General features: G+C 36.1%; 1 protein-coding gene across 8 annotated transcripts in view; it reads right to left on the bottom strand.

Moving 5' to 3' along the window:
- Positions 1-22,659, bottom strand: part of Atp9b (ATPase phospholipid transporting 9B (putative)) — a 255,181-nt gene that overhangs the window by 173,672 nt on the left and 58,850 nt on the right. For 7 of the 8 annotated variants that reach the window (XM_058580694.1, XM_058580696.1, XM_058580691.1 and 4 more), the window contains exons 6-7: positions 14,278-14,336; positions 397-448 (exon numbers count right to left, since the gene is read on the bottom strand). In XM_058580694.1, the coding sequence (XP_058436677.1) occupies positions 397-448; positions 14,278-14,336 (111 nt within the window). The remainder of the gene's footprint in view (positions 1-396; positions 449-14,277; positions 14,337-22,659) is intronic. The other variant, XM_058580697.1, reaches the window with a different exon arrangement.

Here is a 22,659-nt window from a genome sequence, read left to right as displayed (position 1 = left end):
TGATGGTCATTGTACGTATGGACTTCTATGGATTTTATTCTCTCTGTAAGCAACAATTAATGCCTGGTATGAAGGAAGTGGTAAGTAAATAACTATTTGCTGAATCAATGAATAAAATTGCAAACACAAAACAGCAATCAAGTTTTGAGCAATGACATCATTTAATTAATTATATCTGAATATGAAAGGAAGAAAAACTAATTAAGGTACACAGGTTGTGACAGGATTATTTAAGCCACCTTTGTAAATATCAAGAACTAAAGATTATTAGAAACTAATACATTCAAAATATTATCAGGGAAATTTTTATAGGCATAAACTTAACTCTTACTTCTTAAAATAACAATTAAACTGCCAAAATACTGAATCAACAACAGTGCAAAAAAATAAAAATACCTGCTTTCTCTGAAGTTCTAAGAAATACCATGTCTGATGGAATTCTTTGATTCTGCAAAGAATAATAAAAAAAATTAATTACCTATATGAAGCTTTACAAATTACATTATTCCATTCCAAAGTAAAACAGCTAACTACAATTAATGTCATCATTAAAATTATGTTGAAATAACTAATATGTTATTCGTTATTTTAATACATCATCCAGAGAGGTAAATGGCATTTAGCAATGACTTACAAAATGCTTTGTGTCGGAAAAGTGTTAAATATTGCCATTTTCACGGCTTCTGTTGAACCTTAACTCACACAACAGCTACTGCCTTATAAAAATTCATCCTTTCCATTAGATGAAAAAGCCCTACGGAGTGAGGGCAGTGACTGTCCAATATCTAACACATAACAGCACATCATTAAAATACAGTGAATTAATAAATGCGTGACTAAGCAAACAAAATCTCACAAAATAGAGGATCTCTTCTTTATGACAGAAAAGGAACTCAAAGATATATGGCACATAAAAATTTTTACTAGTCACAGTTCAAACATTTACTCATCATTATAATCATTTTATCAATTGGAAACCCTAATGGGAGGGGAAAAATCAAGCTAAAAAAATATGTACTTAAAATAAGAATATTTCACATAATTTTCTAAATATGTGTACTTTTCCATATGACAAAGAAATGGCCTAGTCAATAAGTAGTAGTAAAAACAAATACTAAGTTATTAAGGCTGAAATATTATGCTGGATACTGCTATTCTTTCTAACACTACAAAGAAGCATGACCAGTAGATCTCTAAAGGACAAAGATATCTAAAGGTCAAAGAAGGAATCACAGTAGACATTAGAAAATATTGTAAACCGAAAAGATAATAAAAATTTGACAAGAAAGTGAGTACAACAGCCAAAGTCAGAAAGACGTCAAGAGGAAAATCACATAAATCAATGCATACAAAAGAACAGAAAAGAGGCTTGATGTCATCAATTTTGGAGCTTGAAAGCAGGGGGAAAAAATAGCCAATAAATTCCAAAGAAACCACATGGATGTAAATCCATGTAACAGCAAAACTTAATGACACAGAGAAAAACATGTACTGTTATGATTTGGGTCATAAATGTCCCCTAAAGCTTGTGTGTTAAAGACTTGGATCCCAGCAGGGTGGTGCTATTGGGAGGTGATAGACACTTGGAAGTGTGGCATAGTTCAGGAGTAACGTCCTTGGGGGCATGCCATTGAAGGCCATATCTTGTCCCTAGCCCTTTCCTCTACATACAGGTGTGCTCTCTTCCCCTCTCTTTCAGCTTCCGAGCCATCATGAGATTAGCAGTTTTGCTCCACCAAAAAGCTCCCCACCATGCTGTTACACTTCACTTCAAGCCCGTAGCCTGGATCCAAGCAACTATGGGCTGAAATCTCTAAAACTATGAGACCTAACAAATCTTTCCTTCTTTGTTTTTCTTATGTATTCTGTCATAGCAATGGAAAGCTGACTAACACACACACAAATAAATAGATACATGGATATATACCAGTAACAAACAGCAAGAAACTAAGTAATATTAAACATGTCCATTCCAGTAATAAAAAAAAAAATCAATATTAGAATAAACTAATAAAAAATGCTCAAGACCTCTAATGAAAAATATAAAACATTACTAGAGAAATTAAACTTAAAATGTATCCTGCTCAAAAATTACAATGTAATTGCAAAGTTGTCAAATGCCCATAAATTGAAACATACAATCAACATACATACAAACAATATCTTAGTTGATTTTTACCCCCCTCTATTTTGGTGGGAACTGATAAGGGTTTCTCTCAGCTATACAGGGAGCTGCTAATGCCAAGAATAACCAAGAAGAGAGTGAGGACTGACTCTACAACTTAATGACACTAGAAATAAAACTGGACCAACTAATACAAGATAGCATTTCACCAAGGTAATTATGCCCATGCAAAACTGGGAAATCCAGAGATGAGCACACATAGATTTATAGGGTGACACTACAGACCAACAAAAAAAAAAAAAAATGGGTCTTTCCAATAAAAAGTACTGAGAAAACTGGATGCCCAAAGGGGAGGTGCAGGAATGATACCTGACCTCTATGCCACACTATAGTTTTAAATGTAAAAGTAAACCCAGCAAAATCTCTAAACGATAATCCAGAATTTATTTTCTTTCTCTGCTTAATTGTCTTGTCACTCATTAAATATTATAATAGTGTTTTATGACTTTTTTGTAGGAATTTTTTATTTTATTTTATTGGTACTGGGAAATGAACCCAGAGGCACTTTTCCATTGAGCTACATCCTCAGCTCCTTCTTTATTTTTTATGTTAAAACAGGGTCTCGTTAAGCAGCTGAGGATCTTCGTAAGTTGCCCAGGCTGTCCCTGAACTAGTGATTCTCCTGTCTTAGCCTCCCCAAGCATTAGGATTACAGTATGTGCTCAACACCACCAGAAAATTTTTTTTTAAAAAAAGAACTAAGCATAAATGAGAAGATTAATAAAGTATAATTCATTAAAATTAACAACTTCTGCCCACCAGGAAGGAAGAAAGAAGATACGTACAGCATATATAACAACACTGATTCACAATACATAAAGGCCTACACACTGACCAGAAAGAAGGGCTAATTAAGGGAAAACAAAACTGCAAGATATCTTCAAGGTCTATTTACTAATACCAAACCTGCAGAACCATATGAAAAGATACCCAACTGACTAGACTTCAGACAAATGTACACTAGGATCACAACTACAACATTCACATCAGAAATGTAAATTAAAACAGCTGGCAATGCAAGTGCTGGCAAGCGTGAAGTCACTGCTGATGAGAGCATAAATGGATATGCCACTTTGCACAGAACACACTCATACCCAACACCCATTGCACTCCTGGGTACATATGCAACATCCATGTGTGCATGTACATGTCAGAAGACAGTTCAACAACACAGATATATCTACCACTCCTGAGGGCAAACCTCAGAAGCAAACCAAATACACATTAATTGTGGAATGAATAACGGGCACCTGTCCAAGCACATGACCTCACTTTTTTTTTTTTTTTTTTTTAGTACTGGGGATTGAATCAAGGGGTGCTTAACCACTGAACCACACACATCCTGCCTGCTCCCCACCGTGTTTTTGAGACAGGGTCTCACTAAGTTGCTTAGGGCCTCAATAAGTTGCTGAGGCTGGCTTTGAACTTGTGATCCTCCTGCCTCAGCGGGATTACAGGCATGTACCATATCTGGCCTCATTGAATTTTTGAAGCATCCTTATCAAGAATCAACAAATTAACCATAAATTTCAACCTTTACTCCTAGATTCTCAACTTCAAAAACAGACTAGTATATGCTGTATAAATTACTGGAACTTTGAAATGAGTATGCAAAACTTGTTCAACTTTTCTCAAAATTGTTTTCCATGGAATTCTAGAGATCAGCTTGGACAGTATGGATCTACAGATCAGTTTGGAAAGTACTGACATTTTAACAACATTACCATTTGTATCTATCAGTATGAGATGTCTACATTTACTTAGGTCTTCTTTAACATGTTTCAAAAATGTTTTGAATTTTCAAACTACAAGGTTTTTATTTCTTTTGATAAATTTATTCTTAAGCATTTTATTCATTTTAATACTACCATAAATGAAATTTTTTTCTTAATTTCACTTCAGGCCATTACTCTTCATTCTCTAAACCCATCTTATTTTCCAAGGAGTCATACATGAACTAGATGATTTCCAGTTGTTTTTAGATAGTATTTGTTTATTTTCCTCCCCTTAAAACCATGACCAGTCTGAAAGGAGCACCTTGATTTTCCTTAGCATGCTTCCCCATGGTGTTGACACACAACAGTATGTCTGCCCAGTCAAATCTGTTCACAACTTCAGGACTGTTTCCAATTAGGAACTATTATGGAAAATGGAGATGTAAACTTTCCAAAACAGGATGCTGTATCGACATAAATTATAATCTCTCTCTGTGTAAAGGTATTTAGAAGTTTGACTATTGGCCATATGATCGTAGCACATTTGCTTTATTTTTAAATAAAAAATAATCTCTCTCTGTGTAAAGGTATTTAGAAGTTTGACTATTGGCCATATGATCGTAGCACATTTGTTTTATTTTTAAATAAACATATTTCAAACACTGAAAGAAAATGGGTTCCAAAGAAGAATCGTGAATCCAGCGAAATTAAGCTTCAGGATGGAAGATGAAATTAAAACCTTCCACGATAAACAAAAGTTAAAAGAATTTGCAGCTAGAAAACCAGCTCTTCAAAACATCCTTGGCAAAACATTACAGGAAGAGGAAATGAAAAATAACAATGAAAACCAACAGCGGGAGATAGTACAGTAAAGGAAAAAAATAATCAAAGAGGAAAAATAAATGTTAAGTAACATAAATAAACAAACATGGCTGGAAGTACAAACCATATCTCAATAGTAACCCTAAATGTTAATGGCTTAAACTCACCAATCAAGAGACACAGACTAGTAGAATGGATCAAAAAAAAAAAAAAAAAAAAGATCCAACAATATGCTGCCTACAGGAGACGCATCTGATAGGAAAAGACATACATAGACTGAAGGTGAAGGGTTGGGAAAAATCATACCATTCACATGGATCTCGGAAGCAAGCAGGAGTGTCCATACTCATATCAAATAAAACAGACTTCAAGCCAAAGTTAATCAAAAGGGATAAAGAAGGACTGCTCACGGGAACCATACACCAACAAGACATAACAATCATAAATATATATGCCCCAAACAATGGTGCAGCTACGTTCATCAAACAAACTCTCCTCAAGTTCAAGAGTCAAATAGACCACAATACAATAATTATGGGAGACTTCAACACACCTCTCTCACCACTGGACAGATCTTCCAAACAAAAGTTGAATAAAGATAAACTACAGAACTCAATAATACAATTAATAACCTAGACTTAAATGACATATATAGAATATACCACCCAACATCAAGCGGTTACACTTTTTTCTCAGCAGCACATGGATCCTTCTCAAAAACAGACCATATATTATGTCACAGGGCAATTCTTAGAAATTATAAAGGAGTAGAGATAATACCATGCATCCTATCTGATCATAAAAGAATGAAACTGGAAATCAACAATAAAAGAAGGAAGGAAAAATCCTATATCACTTGGAGAACAGACAATATGTTACTGAATGATCAATGGGTTACAGAAGACCTCAAGGAGAAAATTAAAAAATTCTTAGAGATAAATGAAAACACAGACACAACATATCAGAATCTATTGTACACAATGAAAGCAGTTCATTCCTTAAAAAAAGAAAAAACCAACAAATAAATGATCTCACACTTCATCTCAAAACCCTAGAAAAAGAAGAGCAAAACAACAGCAAAAGTAGTAGAAGGCAACAAATAATTAAAATCAGAGCTAAAATCAATGAAATCGAAACAAAAGAAACAATTGAAAAAATTGACAAAACTAAAAGTTGGTTCTTTGAAAAAATAAATAAGATCAACAGACCCTTAGCCATTCTAACGAAGATAAGAAGAGAGAGAACTCAAATTACTAGCATACGGGATGAAAAAGGCAATATCACAACAGACACTACAGAAATACAGAAGATAATTAGAAATTATTTTGAATCCTTATACTCCAATAAAATAGAAGATAGTGAAGACATCGATATTTTCTTAAGTCATAAGATCTGCCCAGATTGAGTCAGGAGGATATACACAACCTAAACAGACCAATATCAATTGAGGAAATAGAAGAAGCCATCAAAAGACTACCAACTAAGAAAAGCCCAGGACCAGATGGGTATACAGCAGAGTTTTACAAAACCTTTAAAGAAGTACTAATACCAATACTTTTCAAGCTATTTCAGGAAATAGAAAAAGAGGAAGAACTTCCAAATTCATTCTACGAGGCCAACATCACCCTGATTCCTAAACCAGACAAAGACACTTCAAAGAAAGAAAACTACAGACCAATATCTCTAATGAATATAGATGCAAAAATCCTCAATAAAATTCTGGCAAATTGGATACAGAAACATATCAAAAAGATCGTGCATCATGATCAAGTAGGATTCATCCCTGGGATGCAAGGCTGGTTCAATATATGAAAATCAATAAATGTTATTCACCACATCAATAGACTTAAAGATAAGAACCATATGATCATCTCGATAGATGCGGAAAAAGCATTCGACAAAGTACAGCATCCCTTTATGTTCAAAACACTAGAAAAACTAAGGATAACAGGAACATACCTCAACATTGTAAAAGCTATCTATGCTAAGCCTCAGGCTAGCATCATTCTGAACGGAGAAAAATTGAAGGCATTCCCTCTAAAATCTGGAATAAGACAGGGATGCCCTCTCTCACCATTTCTGTTCAACGTAGTTCTCGAAACACTGGCCAGAGCAATTAGACGAAGAAATTAAAGGCATAAAGATAGGAAAAGAAGAACTTAAATTATCACTATATGCGGATGACATGATCCTATACCTAGCAGACCCAAAAGGTTCTACCAAGAAACTTCTAGAGCTAGTAAATGAATTCAGCAAAGTGGCAGGATATAAAATCAACACGCATAAATCAAAGGCATTCCTGTATATCAGTGACAAATCTTCTGAAACGGTAATGAGAACAACCAGCCCATACACAATAGCCTCAAAAAAAAAAAAAAAATACTTGGAAATCAACCTAACAAAAGAGGTGAAAGAACTATACAACAAAAACTACAGAACCCTAAAAAGAGAAATAGAAGAAGACCTTAGAAGGTGGAAAGATATACCTTGTTCATGGATAGCCAGAACTAATATCATTAAAACGGCCATATTACCAAAAATACTCTATAGGTTTAATGCAATGCCAATCAAAATCCCAACGGCATTCCTCGCAGAAATAGAAAAAGCAATCATGAAATTCATCTGGAAAAATAAAAGACCCAGAATAGCAAAAGCAATTCTAAACAGAAAGAGTGAAACTGACAGTATAGCGATACCAGATTTTAAACTATACTACAAAGCAATAGTAACAAAAACAGCATGGTACTGGTACCAAAACAGGCAGGTAGACCAATGGTACAGAACAGAGGACACAGAGACCAATCCACAAAATTAGAACTACATTATATTAGACAAAGGTGCCAAAAGCATGTAATGGAGAAAGGATAGCATCTTCAACAAATGGTGCTGGGAGAACTGGAAATCCAAATGCAAAAAAATGAAATTGAATACCTTTCTCTCACCTTGCACAAAAGTTAACTCAAAATGGATCAAGGAGCTAGGAATCAAACCAGAAACTTTGCGTCTAATAGAAGAAAAAGTTGGCCCTAATATCCATCTCGTGGGGTCGGGCTCCAAATTCCTTAATAGGACACCTATAGCACAAGAGTTAAAATCAAGAATCAAGAAATGGGACATACTCAAACTAAAAAGTTTTTTCTCAGCAAGAGAAACAATAAGAGAGGTAAATAGGGAGCCTACATCCTGGGAACAAATATTTACCTCTCACACTTCAGATAGAGCTCTAATCTCCAGAGTATACAAAGAACTCAAAAAATTAAACAACAAGAAAACAAATAACCCAATCAACAAACGGGCCAAGGACCTGAACAGACACTTCTCAGAGGAGGACATATAATCAATCAACAAATACATGAAAAAATGCTCACCATCTCTAGCAATCAGAGAAATGCAAATTAAAACCACTCTAAGATACCATCTCACTCCAGTAAGAATGGCAGCCATTATGAAGTCAAACAATAACAAGTGCTGGCAAGGATGTGGGGGAAAAGGTACACTTGTACATTGCTGGTGGGACTGCAAATTAGTTCAGCCAATTTGGAAAGCAGTATGGAGATTCCTTGGAAAGCTGGGAATGGAACCACCATTTGACCCAGCTATTCCCCTTCTTGGACTATACCCAAAAGATCTAAAAAGAGCATACAACAGGGACACAGCTACATCAATGTTCATATCAGCACAATTCACAATAGCTAAACTGTGGAACCACCCCAAATGCCCTTCAATAGATGAATGGATAAAAAAAAAATGTGGCATTTATACACAATGGAATATTACTCAGCACTAAAAAACAACAAAATCATGGCATTTGCAGGGAAATGGATGGCCTTAGAGCAGATTATGCTAAGTGAAGCTAGCCAATCCCTAAAAAACAAATGCAGAATGTCTTCTTTGATATAAGGGGCGAAACTCAAAACAGAGCAGGGAGGAAGAGCATGAGACGAAGATTACCATTAAATAGGGACGAGAGGTGCGTGGGAATGGGAGAGAGAAGGGGAATTGCAAGGAAGATGGTAGGAGACCCTCACTGTTATGCAAAATTACATGTAAGATGGTGTGAAGGGGAAGAAAAGAGAGAGAGAGAAACGTGTCACAGAAGATTGGGTAGAAAGAGGGGAGGGGAGGGGAGGGGGGATAGGAAGGGCAGCACAATATAATAGACACTAATATGGCCCTATGTATAAACGTGGCTGTATAACCAATGTGATCCTGCAATCTGTACACGTGGAAAACTAAGATTAAGGTTACGTACCCCATTTGAATCAAATGTATGATATGTCAAGATCATTGTAATGTTCTGAGCAACTAATAAAAAAATTAAAAAAAAAAATAAAACAGTCAACAACTTTTCAGAGTTATTGTACCATTTGGCATTCCCACAAAAAAAATGCATGTGACCCACTTTCTTCTCACTGTTGCCAGCATTTGGCAGTGTCACCACCTGTTAATTTTAGTCATTCTCATATATGTGTATTGATGGTTTACTGGTTTAATTTTTATTTCCTGAGGGCTACTCATGTTGAATTTCATGTGCTTATTTTCTGTCTATAACTATTTGACAAAATGTCTCTTTAAATTTTCTAACTTGAATTTTTTTTTACTGTTGAGTTTTGAGAGTTTTCATATATTCCAGATACAAATCTTTGTCAGATATGTGGCTTACAAGTTTTTCCTCCTGGTACACAGCTTGTTTGGGTTTTTTTGTTTGCTTTTTTAGGGGTTGTTGTTGTTGCATTCACATGGTTTTTCAAACAGCACATTTTTAATTTTAATGAGATATAATTCATCAATTTTTTCTTTTATGCATTTATTTTCATGTATAGTCAAAGAAATATTTTTCTATAACTTAATTCTTAGTATGTTCTCCTACGTTTTTCCTAAGTTTTACAGCTTGACATTTTGTACAAAATCAGTGATGGTTTTTAACCTATGTATGCTCTGGTCACATCTGTCAAAAAGGTGCCTCCTCTCCATTTACTGCATTGGCACTTTTGTTAGAAGCACGGTCTGCTTCTGAGCTCTGTGTAGGTTGTTAAGGTTGGTTTCCACCCTCGTCCATGCATGCTGTGCTGATCAATATGGCTATGGAGCAGGCACTGAGATCAGAGAGAGGCCTCCAAGTTGCTGTCCTTGTGGTGCCTGCTTCAGCTGTTTGTAAATAAGTTACCTATTAAAACAAACAATAAAACTTCCTGCAACTCTGACAGAAATTACACCAAGCCTACAGATCAATGCTTGGAAAACTGTGTCATGTTGCAACCCAAGAACTTCATATGTCCATTCACTTAGGTCTTTTTCCATTGCTTTAATCAACATCCTATAATTTCCAGCATGCTTGAGATTTCACTTTCACAAGAGTGACTTTAACAGTGTTATGTTTTTCATTTTCACATGCGTTTTTGCATATTTATCTTATAACCTGCCACCTTGTTGAACTTTATTTCCCAGAGGATATTCATATATCTCTTGTGAGGTTCAACATACCATCATGTCACCTGCAAACAGGGATATTTTTATTTCTCCTTCCCAGGCTCTGTGTCCTTAATTTCCTTTCTTGCCTTGCTCAGAGATGAGAGTGGCCAGCTAAGATTAGTAGAGCAAACATCCCTGTGTCCAAGTAGAGTAGGATCCAGTCTCTACCACTCCACAAGACGTGCTGCAGGGTTTGTAGATGCTTTCTAACTGGATGAGGCTACTGTCCTCCAATCCTACCTGCAGAAGGCTTTTGTGTCAATGGGTACTAAACTTAATCAAATATTTTCCCATCATCAATTGCTGGTACATGAGATTTTTCCTTGGTCTCTGATAGAGTGGGTCACATTGGCTGACTCCAAAATGTGGGACTAGACAGACTTACATTCCAGGAGTCACCTCTACTTGTTCATGTTGAGGAACTCTCTTTATTACTGATGGCAATTGGTAAATATTTTCTTAAAAATTTTCTGACTATTTTCATTAGGGGATATCTATCAGTCTGTAATTCTGTCTGGGAGGTTTTTTTCTGGTGTTCGTATAAAGATAACCCCGACCTCATAAAATGAGCTGAGTAAATTTCCACCAACTATTTCCCAGAAACTACTGTGTGAAACTAATAGTAAATCTCCTTTGAAGGTTTTAAGGAATTCTCCAGTGAAACTATCTAGACCTGGCTGTTGCTTCTCAGATCTTTTACATACTAATGCAACTTCTTACTGACTTTTTCCCCATTATTCTAAAGAATATTTTCTTGCCCACTACCATACCGGCTCTTTTGTTTTGTTCAATTTTAAGTGACGTATCTTCCTTTCTGAGTGGACGAGAAGACATGTTCTTGTCAATGGCATAGAGCTCGGTCATGTTTTCTATCCACTCTGCATTTCACTTTATTGCTATGTTCAGAACATTGACAATTAGTGTAATTTATTAATAAAACAGAATACAAGTATGCATTATTTTACCTTTCTTCTATAATTTCCTCCATTTTTCATCTCTCCCTTTTCGTGTATACTCTGAGTCCTTGTTTGGAGGACCTCAGGTTATTTACAGAACTTCAGAGTACATCTGTTCACATACTTTATGTAATGTTTCTTCTGGACATGACAATATATACTGTAATACATATTTATCAAATCGCATTAACTCAGAAAAATAAGATAAAGAGACCTTAAGCTATACTACAGAGCTATAGTAACAGAAACGGCATGGCACTGGCACCAAAATAGACTTGTAGACCAATGGTACAAAATAGAGGACCCAGAGACAGACCCACATAAATACGGTTATGTCATTCTAGACAAAGGTGCCAAAAACATTCACTGGAGAAAAGGCAGCCTACTCAACAAATGGTGCTGGCAAAACTGGAAATCCATACGAAGCAAAATGAAATTAAACCTATCTCACCCTGCAGAAAAATCAACTCAAAGTGGATCAAAGACTTAGGCAGTAGAACAGAGACAAGAAAAAATAGGCACAAATCTTCATGATGTCAGCCTAGGATCTGACTTCCCTAACAAGACTCCTAAACCGCAAGAAGTAAAATCAAGAATCAATAAATGGGATGGATTCAAATTAAAAAGCTTCTTCTCAGAAAAGGGAACAATCAATAAGGTGAGGAGAGAGCCTATAGATTGGGAGAAAATCTTTAACACAAGCACCTCCGATAAAGCATTAATCCCTAGGATATATAAAGAACTCAAAAAACTTAACACCAGAAAAACAAATAACCCAGTCAATAAACGGGCTAATAGCGGAACTGAACAGACACCTCACAAAAGAAGAAATACAACTGATCAACAAATATATGAAAAAGTGTTCAACATCTCTAGCAATTAGAGAAACGCAAATCAAAATTATATTAAGATTTCAAATCACTCCTGTCAGAATGGCAATCATCAAGAATAGAGAAAACAATATATGTTGGCGAAGATGTGGGGAAAAAGGTACCCTCATACATTGCTGATGGGACTGAAAATTGGTGCGACCACTATGGAAAGCAGTATGGAGATTCCAGAAAGCTGGGAATGGAACCACCATTTGACCCAGCTATTCCCCTCATCGGTTTATACCCAAAAGATTTAAAATCAGCATACTACAGAAATACAGCCACATCAATGTTTACAGCAGCACAATTCACCATAGCTAAACTATGGAATCAACCTAGGAGTCCCTCAATAGATGAATGAATAAAAAAAATGTGGTATATGTATTCAATGGAATATTAGTTGGTTTTAAAGAAGAGTGGAATTATGGCATTCATCAGTAAATGGATGTTTGGGGAGGATATCATGCTAAGTGAAAAGAGCCAATCCCACAAAACCAAAGGCCAAATATGCGGATGCTAACTCACAATAAGGCGAGGGAGAGGGTGCAGAAGAATAGCATTACCTTGGATTAGATAGAAGGAAATGATGGGAGGGGATGGGAGATAAGAAAGATAGTAGAATGAAACAGACATTATTAATTTATGTATATATATATTACTACATGACCAATATAATTATGTAATATGTATACTCAGAAAATTAAGAAATTATATCCCATCTATGTAGGACATATCATAGGGTATAAATAATGCATTCTATTGTCATGTATAACTAATTAAAACAAATTTTAAAAAAGCAAAAAAACAACAAAAGAGTAAATGGCTATTCCCAGATGAAGGAAAAGCAACATCCTCTTCCCCCAGAAGCTAGTTCTAATCAGGGTATAAAAGGCACTAACAAGGTCCATTGAGTCTGTTTTGATCCTGCAACCATGGAGGCAGCACACACCCATGGGCTGCAGGAACTGTGTGAAGGCTGCACTTGCCACCTCTTCCCTCTTTACTTGATATGTGCTAGAGAAGCAACATTTTAGCAAACAGATTTATCCCAAGTTTTAGAAACACCCTGGTAAGCTAGGAGACAAACTTAACATTTCTTTCTTTTCCATATTGCACACATAAGAATAACATAACCTTCAATGGGACTGATTTTTATTTAAACAAATACTTTGACAGCTTTTATCTTATTTAATATTATATTAAAGTTTAGAACAATCCAGAGCACTATAATTCTGCAAGTATCAGTTGATATGGTTGTTATTAAATAATACTTTTTTTTTTAAACAAAAGATTGTTTCTTTGGGGGCTGGGGTTTGGCTCAGTGGTGGAGAGTTTGCCTAGCATGTGTAAGACACTGGGTTTAATCCTCAAAACCACATAAAAATAAATAAAATAAAGACATTCTGTCCATCTACAACTAAGAAAATTAAAAAAAAAAAAAAAAAAGATTGCTTCTTTGGAAAAAAATGATGAACTCTTGCAAATAGTATTTTTAACAAGTAAAGTCCCTAACATTGGGTTTAAGTTAGAAAAGCTGTAACTCATGGTTTTTCCACCCAAGACATGTATAATAAAAGCTTATTCAACATCGAGTTCTGGAGCTGAGGACAATTCTGTTGCTCAACACCACTGTAAGAGTAACATGGAATACAGAGAGAAAATAGCTACATGTTCTAAGACATACACGTAAGGAAGTAGGCTCCGTGACTAATGAAAGAACTCCTCCTTTCAGCCCTAGAGGACCTGCACTATAGCAGGCCATCAGTTAAAAAAAAAAACAGTAAGTGAAAACCCTAAGACAAGTAACAAGAACTAGCAAACTGTAAAGAGAACTCACTCTCTTACTTAAATCAGTTAACAAACATCTTATTTCAGTCAAAATATGACTATACCTATATACATTAAAATACACTAGTAAAACAGAATGTACAAACATCTAGATTTTTGCTCAAGTACATCAAATCTTACATAAAGATATTAGGATTTAAAACACCTGTCTCAAATAATTTCATTAAGATTCAAAAGTTGGGGCTGGGGTTGTAGCTAGGTGGTAGAACACGTGCCTCACACATGTGAAGCCGTGGGTTCGATCCCCAGCACCACATAAAAAATAAATAAATAAACAAATAAAAATAAAGATATTATGTCCATCTACAACTAAAAAAATTTTTTTTAAATTCAAAAGTTACTCGTAATAAAGCTAAATGTTAATGACAGCATATACATAGATCTAAAATATATTAAAATGCATCAACCTTTTCCACTATGATGAGGTCTCCAACTTGTATGTCTGAACTCTTAACTTGCACTTTACCTTAAAAAGAAGAAGAAGTACAATCAACTCAAGGAAACAATGGCACAACAGAGATCAACGTTGAATTGACAGATATTTAAAAATAACTCTAAGGCAAAATCAATGAAACAAATGCAAACACCAGGAATTTGTCTATGTTCAACTCATACTTTCAAAGTAGATTTCATATAGACATTGTCACTCACAATTAACTTCTGTAGTAAACACAAGTAATTAACTATCCCACATTATTTTTTTTTTTAAGGTGAGAATTTTCTTGTGGTCATTGGAAAAGGTGTACCATTTGGAAGGGTCTTCCTGTACTCTGTCAGTGTTAAAGTTTCCAATGATGAAAAACATTACTCAATAAAATAACATGACAACTAAAGCTGAAAAACATGGATATATAAAAGTCCTTAAATTAGTATCATACATGACACTGGCACAAACCTCACAGGCAAAATAAATAAAGCAATAACATATAAAATCATCCTCTACTGGTAGCTTTACCAGCACAGGACAGAACTTAAAAGAATGTCTGTTTTAATTATCATGAGCATGGTTACTTGAAGCTTTCCTCTTGCTCTCAGGACTGTTTCACAGCCACATGTCTGACAGTGAATAGGCCCGCTGCCCCAGGCCCTGAGTATACTCCACAGAACTCTGTCATTTCCAACTTCATCTTCTTTCCTAACTATATAATTCATTCTTCCTTCTCACCATTTACATTCTTTGTAATGGACACATTAAAAAATGAGAGAAAAACACCAGGAGTCATAAGATGTAATAAATATAGTAAATACATTTAAAATACTTTGAAACAAAAAAAAAAAAAAACACTCTTTTTATTCCTTAATTAAGATCTTAAATTCCCAAGAAAGGTTTATTATTCTGTTATATGGTGACACACAGCATATATTTAATAGCCTTTGATTTTTTTATTACTTATGTAATAAGTGACTGCTACTCTTTTCTATGGAACAACCTTGTAATTTTGCTTAAGGAAAAAAGTTCAAGGCAAATGATAGCATCAAAAGTTCTCAAAATGTTAATATTATTACACTATGAACAAAATATTAGAATACTAAGTCAGGCACAGTGCCATGTGCCTGTAGCCCAAGGTACTTGGTGGCTGAGGCAGGAGGATCCCTTGAGACCAGGAGTTCAAGACCAGCCTGGAGAACACTGCAAGATCCCATCTCAAAAAAAGAGAGAAAATATCACAAAGTTAAATAATGGTCCACTCACTAAACAGTGTGGCCATCTGCTCCAAGTCTGCTCAGCTATAGGATACATTTCTAAATGCTGAAGACAGTCAAGCTATTTTAACAGGTACTAACTTCTTGAATACTGTCAACCTACATTCAGGGGACTATATACATTTCCTTCAGTGCCTCTGCCACCACCTGAACTCAGTGACTTCTCATCCTTGGGCAGGGAACTTTCAGGACACTGAACAGAAGAGACGGGGGAATAGCCACCCGCTCTCCACAATCTGCCTGCTGGTGAAGGCCCAGCAACACTGACCTTTTTCTGCCTCATTCTAACAGCCCTTGCCTTAAGCTAGGAATTTGCTAGGAATTTGATTTCGGGTCAACCCTTGGTTAACCGAGCTGCTAGCTTGTCACTTGTAATGTTACAGGTAGGAGAGTGAAAACAAACTTACAACTCAGAACATATTTAAGGCACAACTGGTCCATAGAGCTCAATACAGTTTGTTTAGGAACTTAGAGGTAATTTTAAGAGCACACTTTAGAAGGAAGCTCCAACAAAGATACCTCAATGTCAATGCTACCACTGAAGCTAATGGCACTTTTTTCTTTGAACATCATATTCCATTTATTCCAAGTAATGCTCACAATGTCATACAGTACTGGCCTTTTACTTTGTAACGAAACAGGTAAGGTTTGGAGGTGTGACCCAATGGTAAGAGCACCTGCCTACCATGTTTCAGGCCATGGGTTCAATCACCCGAGCTACCAGAAAACAAAGAAAAAGAGTTAATAGTGATAACAATAATACTCTCTACTCCAAACCATTTCAATTATGTCCTCCTTCCAGAAAAAAAAATGTTCCCTGACACTGTGGTTCAAAAACCAAAAAGCTGAGATTCTCCCCCAAGAAGGGAAGCTTCCATGAGACTTTTGCCATGAACGAAGCTAAAGGGGCTCTTCTACAAGAAGTCCTAAGTACAATACACAGCAGTCCAGCATGCTGCTGCTCGATGATGTGCCCCATATACAAAGAATATGGCACTAAAAGGTCTCCATTTCTATGACTTCCCTAATTCAATCTGAATACCAAATGATGCAATTTAGAAAACAGGATTAGGTTTATCCTCCCTCAAAAACCCCCATTATTAGGTAATGTTATTAGAAGATAACTCGTATACGTATCATAGCAGAGAGGTTCTTTACAACTGTCCCCCACATTAACTTCTGGCTATACCTGCTATCAACCTTCCTGCTGCTCCTGCTCTATCCCACCTGCACAGCATTCGACAATGGTGTGCTCTCCCGTGCTTCTTTTGCTTCCTGGAACACATGCCCTTCACTTGTCCATCAAGACCCCTCCCTTCCAGATCACCTCGACCACACTATCGTAAACTCCATGAACACACTACTAAATAACATGTGACGATGCTAAAAATATTCAAATATGAGCATCTATTAAATTTCACATCCTGTGAATGGTTCAAAGCATTAACTAAAATGAACTCTCATGGCATCTAATAAATACTTACTTTGGAAATGCACATCCAAAATTAGGTCTTTCAAAATCAAAACAGGAACAGATATTCAATCTACCCCTTCTTCCCTCACATTCTTTGTTCATTAGGGTACACATAATGGCAGAATGTGTTGTTAAATATTAGTACATGCACACAAAATAAGAACAAAATTTGGCCAATAACCCTTCCTAGCACTTCCCACCTTCCTCCCCTCTTCCCAACCCCTGGATCTCCTTTCTTTGATCTGCTGATCTCCCTTTGCTTTTCATGCAGTCACCCATATTTATTTCCTATTCATTCACTAACTTTTACAAATGAGAGAAACTATTGACCTTCTGAACCTAGCTTCTTTCACTTAACATAATGGTCTCCAGTTCCATCCATTTTCCTACAAATTATATAATCTCAATTTTCATTATTGCTAAATAAAATTCCATTTGGTACATATATATTTTCTTTACCCATTAACCCACTGACAGGCACCTAGTCTGGTTCTATAATTTGGTTACTCTGGTTTATCCTGCTATAAACATGGGTATGCCTGTACTACTCTAGTATGCTGACTTTAATTCTTTAGGCTAAATACCGAGGAGTGGTATAGCTGGGTCATGTGGTAGATTCACACCTAATCTTTTGAGGAACCTGGTTTCCATAGTGGTTGTACAAATTTACAATTACATAATTACAACTTTTTTTCCACATCCTCTCCAACATTTATTATTATTTGTTTTCTTGATGACTGCCATTCTGACTGGTACGAGATGAATTCTCAGTATAGTTTTGATTTGCATTTCTCTAATTGCTAACAGTATTGACCATTTTTTCATGTATTTGTTGGCCAGTTGTATTTATTGTTTTGAGAACAATGTGTTTAATTCACTTCTCCATTTATTATTTGGGTTACCTGGATTTTTTGAGTTCTTTATATATTCTAGATATTAATCCTCTGTCGGAATAGCTAGCAAATATTTTTCTCCCATTCTGTATGATCTCTCTTCAGATTCTTAACTGAATTCTTTGCTGAGCAGGTTTTTTTTTTTTTTAAGTTGTTGATGAACTTTTATTTTATTCATTTATTTATATGGGGTGCTGAGGTTCAAACCCAGTGTCTCACACAAACACTCTAGGCAAACACTCTACCACTGAGCCACAACCCCAGTCCAAGTTTTTTTTTTTTTTTTTTTGATGCATCCTATTTATTAATTCTTGACATTATTTCCTGAGCTTTAGGGGTCCTACTGAGAAAGTTGTTGCCTGTGCCTATATGCTAAAGTATTGATCCTACATTTTCTTCTAGAAGTTGCATAGTTTCTGATCTAATTTCTATGTTTTTGATCCACTTTTTTGTTGACTTTTGTGCAGGGTGAGACATAAGGACAGACTTTCATAATTGTACATAAGAATACCCTGTTTTTCTACCACCATTTCTTAAAAGAGGCTCTCTTTTCTTAAATGTGTGTTTTTGGCACCTTTGTCAAGAAGCAGATGAGTGTAAATGTGCAGGTTTGTCTGTTTTCTATGCTGTACAAAATAGCATAGTTCTGTGTGTCTGTTTTTATACCAGTATCATACAGTTTTTGTTTTATGATCTGTAGTAAAATTTGAAGTCAGGTATTTTGATACCTTGAGCATTGCTTTTTTGGTTTAGAATTGCTTTGGCTATTCTGGGTCTTTTATTCTTTCAAATAAATTTTAGGACTCTTTTCAGTGAAGTGGTATTCTGATGGGGTCTGCATCGAATTTTTATATTGCTTTTGGTGATAGTAATTTTAACAATATTGCCTATCTATGAACATGGGAGGTCTTTCCATCTTCTGAGGTCTTCTTCCATTTCTTTCTTCAGTGTTCTATAGTTTTCATGGTAGAGGTCTTTCATCACCTTGTTAGATTTATTTCTAGGGTTTTTTTGGGGGGTGGGGGGGTTTGTTTCCAATTTCTTTCTCAGCAGATGTGAACATCTTTATCTTTTACCAGATTTTAAAGGAAATGCTTTCAGTTTTTCCCCATTTACTATGAGGGTGGCTTTGGGGTTTTTGTATATACCCTTTATCTTGGAAGGTTTTTATTTCTGATTTTGATATATAGCTTTCCTAGATACAGCAATCTTGATTGACAATTATTTTCTTTCAGGACTTGGAATTCAACATTCCAAACCCTCCTGATATTCAGAGTTTGGGCTGAGAAATTAGAAGTGATTTTGACTGGCTTGCCTTTCAATGTGACCTTTTCTCTTGAGGCTTTTAAAACTGTGTCCTTTTTCTGCATGTCAGGCATTTTAAGTGGTTCTTCTTTCATCTTGGCTATTAGGATTTCTGAATGCCTTCTTATCTGGATGTCCATCTCATTCTCAAACTTTCGAAAATGTTCTCCAATTGTTTCCCTAAAGAGGTTGTATATCCCGTTAGTATGCATCTCATAACTCTCAACTCCAAATAGTCTTAATGGCTTCTTAATATTGTCTCACAGTTCTTGCATATTCTGATCATGGTTACTTATTTTCTTTTTGTCCAGATCTTTTTCAATAATTCTTATCTTCTTATTGAATTTCTCATTCATATCCTATACTGACTTCCTTAATTTATTCAGTAGTTTTTCTGTGTGCTCTTGGATTTCATTAATCATTTTTATAATCATTCTTTTGAATTCTTTATCTGGTAGTGCATCCATTTCAATATCTTCAGATTTTGAATTATGAACTTCACAAGGTGTCACGTTACCTTGTTTTTTTCCCCTTATTTCTTACACTCCTGTGTTGGGTTTCATGCATCAATTGGGATAGATTTCTCTTCTACTCCTTTGTGTGGGCCTTTGTAGGCACAGCCCTCCTATCCCCAGGACCAAATTATCCTAAAGTGATCTAGATTTGAAACCCACCCACGTAGGTGTGGTATCCACAGCCTTTGTGTAAACTCTGCTTTTGCTATAGCAGTGGATATTTGCACATGGTACCTAAAAGCCCACCCCTAGCCATTCCTACTTGGGGCCTGGTCATTGGTTTGAATTTCTGTCACTGCTATTTTTTATACTGAAGTATAGCTGATGTTTGAGTGCCGTTAATTCATGGGTGGAGCAATGTACACTGTCTTTGGCAGTTTTGTTCAGCCAACAGTGTCTATGAGATCTACAACATATTAATTATCACAAAAATAGGAATGGTGGGGTCAGCAATTGTCAACCGAAAAAACAATAAATAACCATAAACTAGATCTGGCATTAAAGTAAACAACAGGTGTCAACTATGTCATCCACAGAAGTAATAATTGCAACAACATGAATGGTTGGGGTAAGAATTACACAAACCAATTGATAGTAAAAATACAGTTAAGAGAAAGGAAAATGTGATAGAAAGGTAGAAGAGAATTTACAATGTCCAAACAGTGAACAGAGAATGCAGAAGAGATGTAGTAAGTGATGCTCATAAGAAAGGAAGAGAAAAAATTGAAAAAACAAAGTAAAGGAAGAGAAATAGGAAGAACAAGAGAATTTGGCTGTTAGCAGAAGAAAGGAGAGAAAGAGAAATACAACAAAACAAAACCCAAATAAAATAAGCAAACCAAAAACCCTAACCCTCAAAGACCAAAAAATAGTACACCTAAATAAATGCTAAAATGAGGGCTGGGGTTGTGGCTCAGTGGTAGTGTTTGCCTAGCATGTGTGAGGCACTGGGTTCTATCCTCAGCACCATATAAAAACAAATAAACAAAATAAAGGTATTGTGTCCATTTACAACTACAAAAATTTTTTAAATGCTAAAAATGAAAAAATAATATAAATAATTTACTAGTGTATTTTAATGTATATAGGTATAGTCATATTTTGACTGAAATAAGATGTTTGTTAACTGTTTATGATGCATTATCAGGATTATTTCATTTGACCTCAAAGTCATGTTAGAACATGTTAATAATACTCTATTTCAGTTTTTGGAACTTCTTGAGTAGATAGGTATATTGTCTGTAATTACTGGATATGATTCTTATGGTTTAAAAACTTTAAAGAGGGAAAGGTAAAGGGAAGTAGAAGAGCACTAGAAAAGAAACAAGTGTAGCTGACTGTAGGAAGCAGTCATGAAAACCCAGCAGAGATCAGGAGTGGAGATAATAAATATATATACATATGGTCACGAACAAAAGATTCTTCACTGAGGTCGTCAAAATAGTCAACAAGAACGAATGTTCACTGCCTATTCCCACTGTGTCCTTTCCTCTTCTTCTTGGGCTATGTATTAAGGAGGGGAGAGAGGGAGAGTATGTGCACAAGGCCTGAGCTGTTATTAACACCTTCCTCTTTCTGTGTTGCTCACCGAGCTATGAATTGCAGTAGCCTAAGACTGAAGCTAGGTGAAATAGCTCTCAGCCTCCCTTCTCACCTGTATAGAGTAGGACAGAGTAGGAAGTACAATCAGTTGCAGTTTTGTATGCACAGACAGCAGACTTGTTGTTTTTTGTTTTGTTGTTGTTTTCTTTTTTGTTTTGGTTACTCAGGGCCTGAGTAAGGCAGGTTGGGAGATGACAAGCAGAAGGCAGAGAGCCGCTGCAGAGTTCTATGAAGGGATTCCTAACAGCTGGGCTTAGGTCTAATTAGGCCCTGTGACTGTTTTGGGTGGTATCTGCTCAAAGACAGTAGATCAACACACCCGTAGGGCCAGGGGGATGCCAATCTCTGCTGGGAGTCTGGATCCCAGAGAATTCTACCTGTGGGCAGGGGAGCCAATCCTCCACACACTCTACTGCCCAAGGAAACAGCCTTTCCAGGCTTAGTCCCTAAGTGCATTCACACCCACCTTTTCAAGACTGCCAACTCTCTTCAGCTGGCCATGCAAACAACCAGACTCTTCATTTTTTTCTGACTTGAATCCCCCTGAATACGATCTTCTCTGTGCCTGTTTCATTCATGTTCTGCTATAAACACCCTAAGCAACCTATCAGGCACTTGCTGGGACAGTTTAGCAGGGTTTACTATGACCTCCTGGCTCCCCCAGAAGCAGCTACAGTGTGGCCTCCTTAAGATGACCCCCACCCTCAGCTCTCCACTGCCAGTTGAGAAATACAGAGCATTTTTCAAACACCATGGTGCAGCCTCTGGATCAGCTAAGTTCAGGCTGCTTTTCTGACCTCAGATTTTTCCAAACCTGCTTGTTGTGTTTTCTCTCAGTGTTATCCCTTCCCTCTATGCTGAGCCAGTGCCACTGCCATGACCAGCTAAGTTCCAATGTACTTTTTCTTCTTTGCTCAATGCAATGTTTCTGAGTCTCTGAAACACTCTGACTATCCAATACTGAATTTTAGTGAAATACCTCTTCCACCTTTCTCACTATGAAAGATACTCCCACTGCTTGAATCCCAGACCCTGAGCAACTAGGAATGATTTCTGAATCACTCCCAATCTACTCTAAATGAGTGAAAATCACTCAATGTCATAATTTATTACTAGCGTATTATTAGAGCACATTTACAAGACGCAGATATCATCAATGAAGAAAAAAACATATTCATTACTTATATCCTAACAAAAAAGGCACAAGGTGGTATGAATGGGAAATAAGCAACTTTTAAAACAGAAACTTAGCACATACATGGAGTGTTCTATGTTAACTTCAAATTAAAAGGTGCT

Source organism: Marmota monax, unplaced genomic scaffold (genome assembly GCF_021218885.2).
Source record: "Marmota monax isolate L192 unplaced genomic scaffold, Marmota_monax_Labrador192_F-V1.1 WCK01_AAM20220418_F8-fsc00060, whole genome shotgun sequence".
In the NCBI taxonomy this organism is placed as follows: domain Eukaryota; kingdom Metazoa; phylum Chordata; class Mammalia; order Rodentia; family Sciuridae; genus Marmota; species Marmota monax.
Note: the sequence above shows the minus strand (reverse complement) of the source record. Positions and strands in the feature narration are given on the sequence as shown.